This window comes from Oncorhynchus clarkii, chromosome 26 (genome assembly GCF_045791955.1).
Source record: "Oncorhynchus clarkii lewisi isolate Uvic-CL-2024 chromosome 26, UVic_Ocla_1.0, whole genome shotgun sequence".
NCBI classification, from domain to species: Eukaryota; Metazoa; Chordata; class Actinopteri; order Salmoniformes; family Salmonidae; genus Oncorhynchus; species Oncorhynchus clarkii.
The window spans coordinates 27680804-27695642 of NC_092172.1; the positions used below are offsets into that span (position 1 = coordinate 27680804).

General features: G+C 46.9%; 1 protein-coding gene across 4 annotated transcripts in view; it reads left to right on the forward strand.

Moving 5' to 3' along the window:
* Nucleotides 1-12159, forward strand: part of LOC139384839 (FTO alpha-ketoglutarate dependent dioxygenase) — a 209858-nt gene extending 197699 nt beyond the window's left edge. For 2 of the 4 annotated variants that reach the window (XR_011628883.1, XR_011628884.1), the window contains exons 9-12: nt 6976-7116; nt 7796-8849; nt 9930-10278; nt 10350-12159. Coding sequence is in view for 2 of the 4 variants with exons in the window: in XM_071129735.1 (XP_070985836.1) it covers nt 6976-7116; nt 7796-7802 (148 nt within the window). In the remaining 2 variants the exon portion in view is untranslated. Of the gene's footprint in view, nt 1-6975; nt 7117-7795 lie in introns of all 4 variants that reach the window. The other 2 variants (XM_071129735.1, XM_071129736.1) reach the window with 1 other exon arrangement.
* Nucleotides 12160-14839: the final 2680 nt, after the last annotated feature.

Here is a 14839-nt window from a genome sequence, read left to right on the forward strand (position 1 = left end):
AGAGCAGCCTCAGCCCCTGCTCCCGACCAAAAGGCATTTGCGTGTTTTCCACAGCCATTAATTGGAGGGATCAGATGTTAGTTTTATTAGCAGGGGCTCTTTAAAAGGAGTCAAAATGAAAGGAACATATGTCACGCATTTGATGCCCCGCCCGCTCCCCCTATTCCTCTCCTCCACAGTCACCCACCTCATACACTCACGAAGAGCACAGTCAGCACAGTCTGTCTGCAGACAATAGTGGTTAGTGGATTGATCCTGAGGAAGCTGTTGGGACGTTGCCCTACCCACGCTCTGCTGTACCTACCACTGTGGGGCTTGACCCCAGTAGGACTGTGGGCAAATTAAAGAGCACAGGCTACATACCACGCAGCCTCACTGAACCTTACAGTATAGTACATGACTCCACATAGTTACCCCTGAACCTTACAGTATAGTACATGACTCCACACAGTTACCCCTGAACCTTACAGTATAGTACATGACTCCACACAGTTACCCCTGAACCTTACAGTATAGTACATGACTCCACACAGTTACCACTGAACCTTACAGTATAGTACATGACTCCACATAGTTACCACTGAACCTTACAGTATAGTACATGACTCCACATAGTTACCCCTGAACCTTACAGTATAGTACATGACTCCACACAGTTACCCCTGAACCTTACAGTATAGTACATGACTCCACACAGTTACCACTGAACCTTACAGTATAGTACAGTATTACAGTATAGTACATGACTCCACATAGTTACCCCTGAACCTTACAGTATAGTACATGACTCCACACAGTTACCACTGAACCTTACAGTATAGTACAGTATTACAGTATAGTACATGACTCCACACAGTTACCCCTGAACCTTATAGTATAGTACATGACTCCACATAGTTACCCCTGAACCTTACAGTATAGTACATGACTCCACACAGTTACCCCTGAACCTTACAGTATAGTACATGACTCCACACAGTTACCACTGAACCTTACAGTATAGTACATGACTCCACATAGTTACCCCTGAACCTTACAGTATAGTACATGACTCCACATAGTTACCCCTGAACCTTACAGTATAGTACATGACTCCACATAGTTACCACTGAACCTTACAGTATAGTACATGACTCCACATAGTTACCCCTGAACCTTACAGTATAGTACATGACTCCACACAGTTACCCCTGAACCTTACAGTATAGTACATGACTCCACACAGTTACCACTGAACCTTACAGTATAGTACAGTATTACAGTATAGTACATGACTCCACACAGTTACCACTGAACCTTACAGTATAGTACATGACTCCACACAGTTACCCCTGAACCTTACAGTATAGTACATGACTCCACACAGTTACCCCTGAACCTTATAGTATAGTACATGACTCCACATAGTTACCCCTGAACCTTATAGTATAGTACATGACTCCACACAGTTACCACTGAACCTTACAGTATAGTACAGTATTACAGTATAGTACATGACTCCACATAGTTACCCCTGAACCTTATAGTATAGTACAGTATTACAGTATAGTACATGACTCCACACAGTTACCACTGAACCTTACAGTATAGTACATGACTCCACACAGTTACCCCTGAACCTTATAGTATAGTACATGACTCCACATAGTTACCCCTGAACCTTATAGTATAGTACATGACTCCACACAGTTACCACTGAACCTTACAGTATAGTACAGTATTACAGTATAGTACATGACTCCACATAGTTACCACTGAACCTTATAGTATAGTACATGACTCCACACAGTTACCCCTGAACCTTACAGTATAGTACATGACTCCACACAGTTACCCCTGAGCCTTACAGTATAGTACATGACTCCACACAGTTACCACTGAACCTTACAGTATAGTACATGACTCCACATAGTTACCCCTGAACCTTACAGTATAGTACATGACTCCACATAGTTACCCCTGAACCTTACAGTATAGTACATGACTCCACATAGTTACCCCTGAACCTTATAGTATAGTACGTGACTCCACATAGTTACCCCTGAAGTATACAGTATAGTACATGACTCCACACAGTTACCCCTGAACCTTACAGTATAGTACATGACTCCACACAGTTACCACTGAACCTTACAGTATAGTACAGTATTACAGTATAGTACATGACTCCACACAGTTACCACTGAACCTTACAGTATAGTACATGACTCCACACAGTTACCCCTGAACCTTACAGTATAGTACATGACTCCACACAGTTACCCCTGAACCTTATAGTATAGTACATGACTCCACATAGTTACCCCTGAACCTTATAGTATAGTACATGACTCCACATAGTTACCCCTGAACCTTATAGTATAGTACAGTATTACAGTATAGTACATGACTCCACACAGTTACCACTGAACCTTACAGTATAGTACATGACTCCACACAGTTACCCCTGAACCTTATAGTATAGTACATGACTCCACATAGTTACCCCTGAACCTTATAGTATAGTACATGACTCCACACAGTTACCACTGAACCTTACAGTATAGTACAGTATTACAGTATAGTACATGACTCCACATAGTTACCACTGAACCTTATAGTATAGTACATGACTCCACACAGTTACCCCTGAACCTTACAGTGTAGTACATGACTCCACATAGTTACCACTGAACCTTACAGTATAGTACATGACTCCACACAGTTACCACTGAACCTTACAGTATAGTACATGACTCCACATAGTTACCCCTGAACCTTACAGTATAGTACATGACTCCACACAGTTACCCCTGAACCTTACAGTATAGTACATGACTCCACACAGTTCCACTGACTCTTACACAAGACAGAGATGTGTGCAGGTACAGGCGAGACATGCCCGCTGAACCGCTGTCATCCTGGGCAACATGATTGCGTACATCACCGTCGGCGGCTAGTCTGAATTTATGAGACACATGCCTGTTTCTGCATGACTTGTTTGATTGCATTCTCTGGTTTGTGGCTTCGCTGGCAAGGCCATAAAACCTCACACCTGCAGAGTTGTAAAGGACTGAACTGTGGGTGTAGGGGAGAAAATGAGGAACCAGGTGAACTGAGGCTCTCTCTCACACACACACACACACACAAAGAGACATATCACAACCCATCTCCTTAAAAGGAATTTCCATCAGGCAGCAGCCCCACCCTACCTATTCCATACATAATGTCTTTATCAAACAGTCTCCATTTACTCCCATGTGTGGTTACAAATGATCTCCTGTAGCAATAACACAATAAGTGTTGTCTGCTATCTATGTTAGCCTGCTTTTTTTCCACTTGGCCTGACACAATCGTGGCATTTATCAGTGTTATTGCATGAGTCGGAAGCACTGACGTTGTCTATTAGGCGGCTCTCCATCCTGTTAAGAGCAGAGAGGCTTTTAATGTATGGCCCTGGTGGCAGGAGTGGACTCAGCACAATTACATGGCTAGTGGAGAGATGGAGGGTTCCTGATACTGATCATGTTGATCTCTGGACCAGCCAGGCACTCCCAACAAATAGAGAGAGAGAGAGAGATGGAGGGTTCCTGATGCTGATCATGTTGATCTCTGGACCAGCCAGGCACTCCCAACAAATAGAGAGAGAGAGAGAGAGATGGAGGGTTCCTGATGCTGATCATGTTGATCTCTGGACCAGCCAGGCACTCCCAACAAATAGAGAGAGAGAGAGAGAGATGGAGGGTTCCTGATGCTGATCATGTTGATCTCTGGACCAGCCAGGCACTCCCAACAAATAGAGAGAGAGAGAGAGAGATGTAGGGTTCCTGATGCTGATCATGTTGATCTCTGGACCAGCCAGGCACTCCCAACAAATAGAGAGAGAGAGAGAGATGGAGGGTTCCTGATGCTGATCATGTTGATCTCTGGACCAGCCAGGCACTCCCAACAAATAGAGAGAGAGAGAGATGGAGGGCTCCTGATGCTGATCATGTTGATCTCTGGACCAGCCAGGCACTCCCAACAAATAGAGAGAGAGAGAAAGAGAGAGAGAAAGAGAGAGAGAACAAAGTGAAGCAGAGGTTAATCATTTTATTTACTTGCAGCAATGGATGTATTTTTCTTCCCCCTCTCTTTTTCTCCCTCTTTCTCTCGCCTCTCTTTCTCTCCCTCTCTTTCTCTCCCTCTCTTTCTCTCCCTCTCTTTCTCTCTCCTTTCTTTACCAGGCAGGGCAGTGAGTGGGCTGAGGAGGGAGGGCTGAGCCAGGGGGAAATCGATGGGGAGCGCATTACAGTAAAACGTATTGATTAGGAGAGACCTGCGAGCACCGTGTCGGTCGCGGAGATGGTGGAATGATGCAATGCTTAAAGGAATTTATCCTTTGACTTTTACATTAACCTTTTATTGACTGCTTTGCCTGTCCATAATTAACACTCACTTTAGCTAAAGTGGTTAGTTTGAGCAGAGCAGTGTGGGGCCGGAGCCTGGGTCCTATGGTGAGCTTCTCCGCCAGCTAGAGCCCTATAGCCCCCTCCTTGCCACAGACTCTGCGGCCCAAATGGCATCCTATTCACTATTTATTGCACTACTTTGAACCAGGGCTAAAGGAATCTGATCAAAAGTAGTGCACTATATGGGGAATAGGGTGCCTTTTAGGAGGCAGGCAGACAGAACAGTTCAAGTGCAGTGTGTGGCTGCACTATGGAAGGCCTCTGTGGAATAAAAGGCGATAGAAGCTCAGATTCCTTTCACATTAGCATACTATTTGAGCAGGCCTGCCGGGCTATAGGGTTTCAGGGCAAATTGAAATGAGTGATTGTATTGCCAATCTCTCCTGAGCGAGTGGGCGAGAGAGCACCAGATGGGATAGTTAGCCCATATCTGTCTAGGGTTAATCCGTTGGAACACTGTAGACTCACAAACACACTCCTAGTCCTCTAGCTCTGCCTCTCTTTCTCCATCCCGCTCTCCCTCCTCTTTGTCTTTGACCTTACCTTTAAGGTGCTGTTTTCCCAGGGGAAAGTGGTGATTTGTGAGAATGTGTATAGTGCTGTGGCTCACAATGCATTTCTATGAGAGTTTAAGGTACCAGACTAGATATTGAATTTTTTCATTCCATTTTAGCGGTTAAGTGAAGGTGTGGTATTTGCAGCTATTGGAGGTAGTGGGTTGAATGTCCTTGCCTCTATTATATTTGACACAACTCTCATCCTCATAACTACTGCATCTCTGGTTAAACAGACCTCTCCGTTCCAGTTTAATACGGTTAGATTCTCTGTCAGATGAGTACAGTATTACCACATAATGAACTTCACCACATATTTACATGGTCTATCTTCATTTCCTTGTTCAGGACAGCCGAAAAGAGGCCAGTGTTTTCTATTGTACCAGTCTAACATGAATAGTTAATTCACTCTCAAACTCAAACGGCACTGTGTTCCCATGGCCTTTGGTGTCTGTCCGCTGATGTCAGCAGAACGTGTGCGTGTGAGGCGTACCTCTATTCTCTGTGTGTCTCTTTTCATCCAGTTCTATATTTATGCCTGGCGTGTCCGTCGTCCTCTCTCTGAAGTGGCGCTTCCTGTAATTCTGCCCCTAAATAAATCATGAGAACATTTAGACCCATGTCTTGTCGTGCAGCCCCAAGGTCAGCTGATCCTATTATTTATCAAGTCATCTGCTACATAATGGTACTTAGACCATGTTAACACATTCTATTATCAGGCCCCTGATCTGAGGCCTGGAAGATATATGTGGATGGTGTATGTTAATACCGTCCTCTTGGTGTAATGCACTACCTATCAGAGGGTTAGACCACAGCTGAATGGTACCACTTAGCTGAACAACTACTCCAGCATTAAGTGGCCCTTGGTTGAAATATAGAACGGCCAATTGAGGCAGGGATGGCCTGGACTGCCTGTTCCCTGGCCACATTAACGACCTCCCCGTCACATCCATAACACACTGTTAGGGACCCTAGAGACTGTAGGGGGGTGGGGAGGCAGGGGGAAGCAGGATGCCTGGGGTAGGGATGGGGAGGTAGGGTGTCAGGGAGTCAGACACCAACCAGCTTCTATTTCAGAAGCAGAAGGAGGAGGAGATTGTGAAGTAAGGAGTAACTGTGACCACAACCCCTCACCACCGGCCCCTCCCACCCATCCCCTCCTTCACTTCCAGGTCAGGGGTCAGCCTCATTTGTCGCTATGGAAGACAGATTTACATTGACAGTCCAGACTGCCACCAAGTCACCTGTGTAAATACAATACTGATTCCTACTGAGACGTCTCATACCGTGATGCTTTGGTATCCATTTTGATCCAACAGACTAGGTGGTGGAAACAGTAGAAGTCATAATCCATTAATCATATAATTTAGAGTACTGTAGAAACACCATGTAATAACATCAGAGGGCTGTTTCTCTTTCTGTCTCTCTTGTTCTGACTGGATGAAAGGAGAGGGCTTTCCAGAGAAACCATCTGGCTGTGTGGAAATGACTGGAGCATTAATCACTGAGGATACTGTTGCTTTGTCATCATATTGACGGTTTAAACCACAACACACACTGATCACACACCCATGTAGGGCTACTTACAAAACATTCCTGACTCATCAGGTCACACACACACACACACACAGCCCTACACCCTGCAGGGTCTAATAGGGACCAGTCTATTGGAAGTCATAAAGAGAACTGGAGAGGAAACACAAGCCCACTGCCTCCTGGTCAAACACACATTGGTCCTCCCTGTGTGTTTACAGAAAACACACTCCACACTCACCCAACAATTACCTCCCGTTATTGTGTGATCTGCTCAAACTCACTCTCAGTCAGATACAGATCTCATTTTCTGTGTTATATAGTGAACCACCACTGTTGATTCACATTGCTTCTGTGTAACAATGTGTAATGATGGTGACGTCTGTATAGGAGGGGATTTATGTCCAGAGGAGTGTCTGACCTGTCCTGTTATTTCCTGTCCTTGTCTGTCCCTCCAGGTGCCATTCCAGCCTGGCCCAGACCCTGCCCCCAGAAGAGGCCCCCGTGGACCGGCCGTTTTGGGCTGACGATGACCCCAGCATGCCTCTGCCCTTTGACCTGGCCGACATCATCAACAGGGTGGAGTCACTCCTCTGGAGGTCAGTCGCAGACACACATAAGCGGACACACACACACACACAGACACACACAGACACACACAGACACACACACACACACACACACACACACACACACACACACACACACACACTTAAATAACTCACTTATATGAGTCTGCATACATCCCTGTAGCTCCTTGATTGTCCTGTCACCATACAACAATACTTAACCATCTCCTTCATAGACCTACGTGGTGTTGCCACCACCCTCTTTTCTGTAACTGCTGCCTCTCTGGTCAGCAGTTCTCTTCCTTAGTCAGAAATACAGTTGAATTATCCCATCCTGTTGGCATTTCAACTCAGCAGACATTACTCTGCAGTACGCTGGCCTTTTCATAGCCACCATGGCTCTTTGATTGGCTCATTAGATGTTTCCCAAATGGCACCCTATTCCCCATGTAGCGCGCTCCATTTAACCCGATACCTATGGGCCCTGGTCCAGAGTAGCCCACTATAAGGGTAATAGGGTGCCATTTGGAATGCAGACTTTGGCTCCTTCAGTCTGTGTGTTAATTACAGTGTGTGGCCGGGTCCCGGCCCTGCCTGCACTCTGACATCTCAATGACTTGTTGTCATACAGACGGAGTGAGTGACTGGATGGGCTGTGAATAGATGGATGGAGGAATGACTGGGCTTGTGTTTTCTTTCCTCCTGTCAGGATGTGACGGATGGGACACAAAGAAAAGAGAAGGAGAAAGAGAGCGAGAGAGTCACCCTGTCATCTGAACAGCCTCTATCGTGAGGACAGACGACAGAGGAGGAGAACAGGACCTACCAACTCCTGATGGTGTCAACGTCCTCCAATGGGGGTAGACTTCCCCACCCCAGCCCACCCTGAACTCCACCCAACCCTGTACCTCGCCCCACCCCGCCCAAACCAGTCTCATCTATCTTTGCTTGGATTGACTCAACATGGCTGCAACATGAGGATAGAACCCTGAGTAGTGCTTTGCTAACATGCTATAGCTGGTATTGGAACTAGTCTCACAATGGTAACGTGGATAACCTGCAGAATTAAAACTGAATGTATTATTTCAATCAATGTTCTGTTTCTTTTCTACATTTAACCAGCTTTGTGTATGGATATGACAAATAGTCATACAGATGTAGGATCTTAATTTGACCAGTTTCTCACAGCAGCAACAGGAAATTACAACAGATTATAATTAATGGACATTTTTGCAGGAGTTGAAATTTCCTGCAACAACAGGGTGATCAAATTAAAATCCTATATCTGTAGTACATTTATACTTTCTGTTTCTAACTCAATGTTGTTCTAATTATACTGTTGTATACTAATGTCCATTCACTTCCTGTATTTCACAACTTTCTTGTTCAGAATCTCCCATGACTTTGTGTTACTAAGATGTGTGTGTGTGTGTGTGTGTGTGTGTGTGTGTGGTTGAATGTGTGCCACTGCAGTATTTACAGTATGTGATATTGTATATGTGTGAAGCAGTATGATAGGGATAGGGCCTGTAGCAGGGCTGGGAGATGTTTGTGTTAGAGAGGAAAGGACATGAGAGTCTAGTAGGCAGGTCTCTGTCTGCAGGCATGTCTCTAGTCTGCTCTGTAGGGCTGAAAGGCAGCCCAGGCAGACAGCTACTGTAGGGCTGAAAGGCAGCCCAGACAGACAGCTACTGTAGGACTGAAAGGCAGCCCAGGCAGACAGCTACTGTAGGGCTGAAAGGCAGCCCAGACAGACACCTAGTGTAGGACTGAAAGGCAGCCCAGACAGACAGTTTATGTAGGGCTGAAAGGCAGCCCAGGCAGACAGCTACTGTAGGGCTGAAAGGCAGCCCAGACAGACAGTTTATGTAGGGCTGAAAGGCAGCCCAGACAGACAGTTTATGTAGGACTGAAAGGCAGCCCAGACAGACAGCTACTGTAGGGCTGAAAGGCAGGCCAGGCAGGCAGTTTGTGTAGGGCTGAAAGGCAGCCCAGACAGACAGTTTATGTAGGGCATAAATGCAGCCCAGGCAGACAGCTACTGTAGGGCTGAAAGGCAGCCCAGACAGACACCTAGTGTAGGACCGAAAGGCAGCCCAGACAGACAGTTTATGTAGGGCTGAAAGGCAGCCCAGGCAGACAGCTACTGTAGGGCTGAAAGGCAGCCCAGACAGACAGTTTATGTAGGGCTGAAAGGCAGCCCAGACAGACAGCTACTGTAGGGCTGAAAGGCAGCCCAGGCAGACAGCTACTGTAGGGCTGAAAGGCAGCCCAGGCAGACAGCTACTGTAGGACTGAAAGGCAGCCCAGACAGACAGTTTATGTAGGGCTGAAAGGCAGCCCAGGCAGACAGTTTATGTAGGACTGAAAGGCAGCCCAGACAGACAGCTACTGTAGGGCTGAAAGGCAGGCCAGGCAGGCAGTTTGTGTAGGGCTGAAAGGCAGCCCAGACAGACAGTTTATGTAGGGCTGAAATGCAGCCCAGGCAGACAGCTACTGTAGGGCTGAAAGGCAGCCCAGGCAAACAGTTTATGTATGACTGAAAGGCAGCCCAGACAGACAGTTTATGTAGGACTGAAAGGCAGCCCAGACAGACAGTTTATGTAGGGCTGAAATGCAGCCCAGGCAGACAGCTACTGTAGGGCTGAAAGGCAGCCCAGACAGACAGTTTATGTAGGGCTGAAAGGCAGCCCAGGCAGACAGCTACTGTAGGGCTGAAAGGCAGCCCAGACAGACAGCTACTGTAGGACTGAAAGGCAGCCCAGACAGACAGCTACTGTAGGGCTGAAAGGCAGCCCAGACAGACAGCTACTGTAGGACTGAAAGGCAGCCCAGGCAGACAGCTACTGTAGGGCTGAAAGGCAGCCCAGACAGACAGCTACTGTAGGACTGAAAGGCAGCCCAGACAGACAGCTACTGTAGGGCTGAAAGGCAGCCCAGACAGACACCTACTGTAGGGCTGAAAGGCAGCCCAGACAGACAGCTACTGTAGGGCTGAAAGGCAGCCCAGGCAGACAGCTACTGTAGGGCTGAAAGGCAGCCCAGACAGACAGTTTATGTAGGGCTGAAAGGCAGCCCAGGCAGGCAGTTTATGTAGGGCTGAAAGGCAGCCCAGGCAGACAGCTACTGTAGGACTGAAAGGCAGCCCAGACAGACAGTTTGTGTAGGGCTGAAAGGCAGCCCAGGCAGACAGTTTATGTAGGGCTGAAAGGCAGCCCAGACAGACACCTACTGTAGGGCTGAAAGGCAGCCCAGACAGACAGTTTATGTAGGGCTGAAAGGCAGCCCAGGCAGACAGCTACTGTAGGACTGAAAGGCAGCCCAGACAGACAGTTTATGTAGGGCTGAAAGGCAGCCCAGGCAGGCAGTTTGTGTAGGGCTGAAAGGCAGCCCAGGCAGACAGCTACTGTAGGACTGAAAGGCAGCCCAGGCAGGCAGTTTGTGTAGGGCTGAAAGGCAGCCCAGGCAGACAGCTACTGTAGGGCTGAAAGGCAGCCCAGGCAGACAGCTACTGTAGGGCTGAAAGGCAGCCCAGGCAGGCAGTTTGTGTAGGGCTAAAAGGCATACCAGGCAGACAGCTACTGTAGGACTGAAAGGCAGCCCAGGCAGACAGCTACTGTAGGGCTGAAAGGCAGCCCAGGCAGACAGCTACTGTAGGACTGAAAGGCAGCCCAGGCAGACAGCTACTGTAGGGCTGAAAGGCAGCCCAGGCAGACAGCTACTGTAGGGCTGAAAGGCAGCCCAGACAGTTTGTTTATGTAGGGCTGAAAGACAGCCCAGGCAGACAGTTTGTGTAGGGCTGAAATACAGCCCAGGCAGACAGTTTGTGTAGGGCTGAAAGGCATCCCAGGCAGACAGCTACTGTAGGACTGAAAGGCAGCCCAGGCAGACAGCTACTGTAGGGCTGAAAGGCAGCCCAGGCAGACAGTTTGTGTAGGGCTGAAAGGCAGCCCATGCAGACAGCTACTGTAGGGCTGAAAGGCAGCCCAGGCAGACAGCTACTGTAGGGCTGAAAGGCAGCCCAGGCAGGCAGTTTGTGTAGGGCTGAAAGGCAGCCCAGGCAGACAGCTACTATAATGTGTGGCTGATAGAAGGATCCCCATCCTAACTGCCACTCTGTCTTCATAATTGCAGCTGTTCAATGGCTTTTAATTAGTCTTAAAGCGTGTAGAGCACCACTTTCCCTGTATCGCTGGAGGCCAGAAACTCAGATCCACGGCTTCTGACAAAACCAACCAGGAAAGAGAAGCTATGGGTGGAAATGTGATGGTTGTCAAAGCCAAGCAGAGCAGCCTTCTTTTTTATTTTTTGGTAACACTTTATTTCAGGGATCATCAACTAGATTCAGCCGCGGGACGAATTACAAATGATTTGTAGACTGCAAATTTACCCCAAGAAGCCCAAACAGATATAATATTTGACTAAAACGTAATCATTTCAAAACTTGCTTACATTTGTACACAATTAATTGTCTCTCTATTATGCGTGGGAATACTTGGGAATTATAGAAAAGTAATTCTTAATTCATTTATTTTTTGCTTAGAAAACCTGGGTGCGAAATAAAACCAACGCCGGCTACCAGTTGGGCAGCTGCTTTCTTTGACCTGGCCACCATAATGCCTTTATAACAATGTTGTAAACATGTCATAACAGTTCATAGCTTGTGATAACTGAAGCTTTATGGCATGTGTTGACAAGTTATGACTCGTGGTATGAAGCTTTATAACATGGTCAGGACATTTTTATGAAGGTTATGAAGAGATCATGGTGTTTAGTTCAAATGAAGTCTTACCAATTTCTTTATATATCTATCTATATCAACAGGAAGTAGAACTGATATATAGTGTTAAAAATGTTTGTTTTTTTACTTCTGGAGGTTTTTCCAATTTCAAATGTTAACAGTTGCCAAAATGTTGTTCTCTTGCGTAATCTTTTTGTATGTTGACTGAGGTTGAGATTGTAGACTGGCTGTATTGTTGAGTTGAACAACTATGTGCTCTCTGTTTCACAGCTCAGCTTGTCTGTCTGAAGCTTTAGGAAGGCAGTAAATAAACCAAGACAGTGTTTTATGACCCTCTCTGTGTGGTGCTCTCTGTTGTGTCCAAGCCTCCTGCATCATGTTCATCATCACACTGTATCCCACTTTGGCCTCGCTGTGTGTCTGTGCGTGTGTGTGTCCATGTGTGTATTTGTGTTTGTGCCTGTGCTTTTGTGTGTGCATGCACATTTACACAAGTACACATTTCATTTACCAGGCTGTGTAAGAAGGCTATCTAAGTGTGTTTTCCCTTTTCCTAGAGTGTATTTGAGCAGTGAATTGAGACTCATTTGTCAGGTGAATGTGAGTTACAGTTCTCTGGCCTGCATGCCCTGTCACCACCTGGCCTCTCTCCCTGCCAGATAGATGGGATGCCCTGTCACCACCTGGCCTCTCTCTCTCCCTGCCAGATAGATGGGATGCCCTGTCACCACCTGGCCTCTCTCTCTCCCTGCCAGATAGATGGGATGCCCTGTCACCACCTGGCCTCTCTCTCTCCCTGCCAGATAGATGGGATGCCCTGTCACCACCTGGCCTCTCTCTCTCCCTGCCAGATAGATGGGATGCCCTGGCAGCCATCTGTACAAAGTCCTCTTATTTACTGGCCTATTTCACTGGCAAACAAATGAGCCCAAGTGTGTCTGCAGCACAACTAACCCCTGGGTTTCAGGCCACTCTGTCCATCGACTTACTCTGCCAGGCCGTCCCAGCCCTAGCCATGTCTCTGTAAAGCAGATAGACGTGCCATTCTGTCTGTCATACTCTAGCTTGCTCTCTCTACTATGATGTACTGTACGTGACTGTATATTAGACATTAAACGAGACGAGTATTTCTTCTGTGTATTTATTTCATTTAGTCATGAACACAGTCAATAAAAGTTCATATTTGGAAGGGTAGTTATAATTGGAACGGGGTGTCTCTATAGCTAAATGTAAGGGCTGCTGTTTCACACTACCGGTGTGTAGAAATGACTTTTTAACTGAATAATTACTCATAAAATAATAATACACCCCTATGCAGGTTTATAGGCCTCTCCCGCCAGGAAGGGCCTGCTGGGTTGACACAGTCAGTTGAAGCCACAAGCCCAGCCAAGCTGAGGAAAGAGTCTACTGTAGCTAAGTTACAACCATGGAGATCTGCCTCACTGCTATACCCAGCACTACCCAACTACCTAATGCACACTCTCAACCCTTAACTCTGGCCTAGATACAGCTAGCTCCATGTAGTATAGTATTGAGGTTACCACCCATGTATAGTGATACCCACCACTTCAGTGGGATCTAACAATGACTCTATGTAGAAGAACAAAACACTAACATAATCATCCTCTCTCTGTCTCCATCTCTCTCTCTCACACCCCCTCCCTCCCTCCTGATCCAAGACTGAACCGGCTGAATTAGTTGAGCAAACACAGGAGACTGATTGATTGATGTACATGGGGTTAGATGAAGATGAAGTATGGCCATTGTTCTGTGTGTTTTCCCCTGTCCAACAGCCCCATAGGTCGGCCATGTTAACTACTTCCTGTAGTGGCTGAGTGACTGAGTGATGGATGGGCCTAGCTGGGTATATACTGTCCCCCTGCCTGGCCGGGCCCCGGGCTGCTGGGAAAAGGCCCCACTTGAAGAGACAATTACATTGTGCTAGAGGGGAGGCACAGGTATGCATTGTTCTGGCCAGGTCAGCAGGCAACAGACCAACCCAGCCTCAATTAAACCAACAACAGGTGGCACGGAAGACAAAATAACCAGGTGTGTGTTGTGGAAAGTATCGGTTTGGGGTCATATCCCTTTCACATGTACTGTGTGTGTGTGTGTGGCCAGGGATTGGGTGAAAGGGTGGTTTGGAAGTGAGTGTTTGTGTGTGCGTGCACATGCGTCTGTATTCTGGTTGGGGGCCCTGGGCAGTAGTAATAGTAGGAGCAGTCAGGGGTAGATGGTATCACTACTCAGAGGTCTCTGTCAGCAGTGGACTGGCCCAGTATCATTTATCAATGACAGAGACCAGCACCGGTCAACACAACGACACAACATTGACTTATTGACCTATTCTAACTAATTGATGACATACTGTAAAATATAATGTTTTATTTGTACCAATATCATAGCTTTAAAAATTGCAGTGGTAAATTTGTCCAATTCCAATTCAATAAATGATCTCTCTTCACCAGTATGTTCATGTACAAAACAGATCATGCTTTGTTTTCATCTCCATCAATCCTAATTCCTCATGGAGAAGATATTTCAACATCTTCACTGACTTTTGTTTGTTCTTCATTGTCTGCCTTATCTATTCACTCTCTCATTCCCCCTCTCCTCTCCTCTCCTGACTTGACTGATGAATGGGTTATAGTCTGTGACAATAGCTCCTCAGAGCAGCCCCTCCATGCTCCCATGCTAGGCCCAGAAGCATTAGACTACTGAGGCAGGTAGAGAAACAGGAGAGCCTCCACATGATCAGCACATCATAATACAGGTCCTGTTTCTCTCCTAATGGAATGAGGGGGCCAGTCAAAACCATAAGCCCTGTCTTCCAGCTCATTAGCAGATAGGCCCCCTGTACGTATGTACGCGCACACACACACACACACACACACACACACACACACACACACACACACACACACACACACACACACACGTCTCTCTTCCACCCCCAGCAGTGTTACCAGCCTTGCAAGGCCCAACCAGGTCAGATGGGTTGCTGAATTCCAA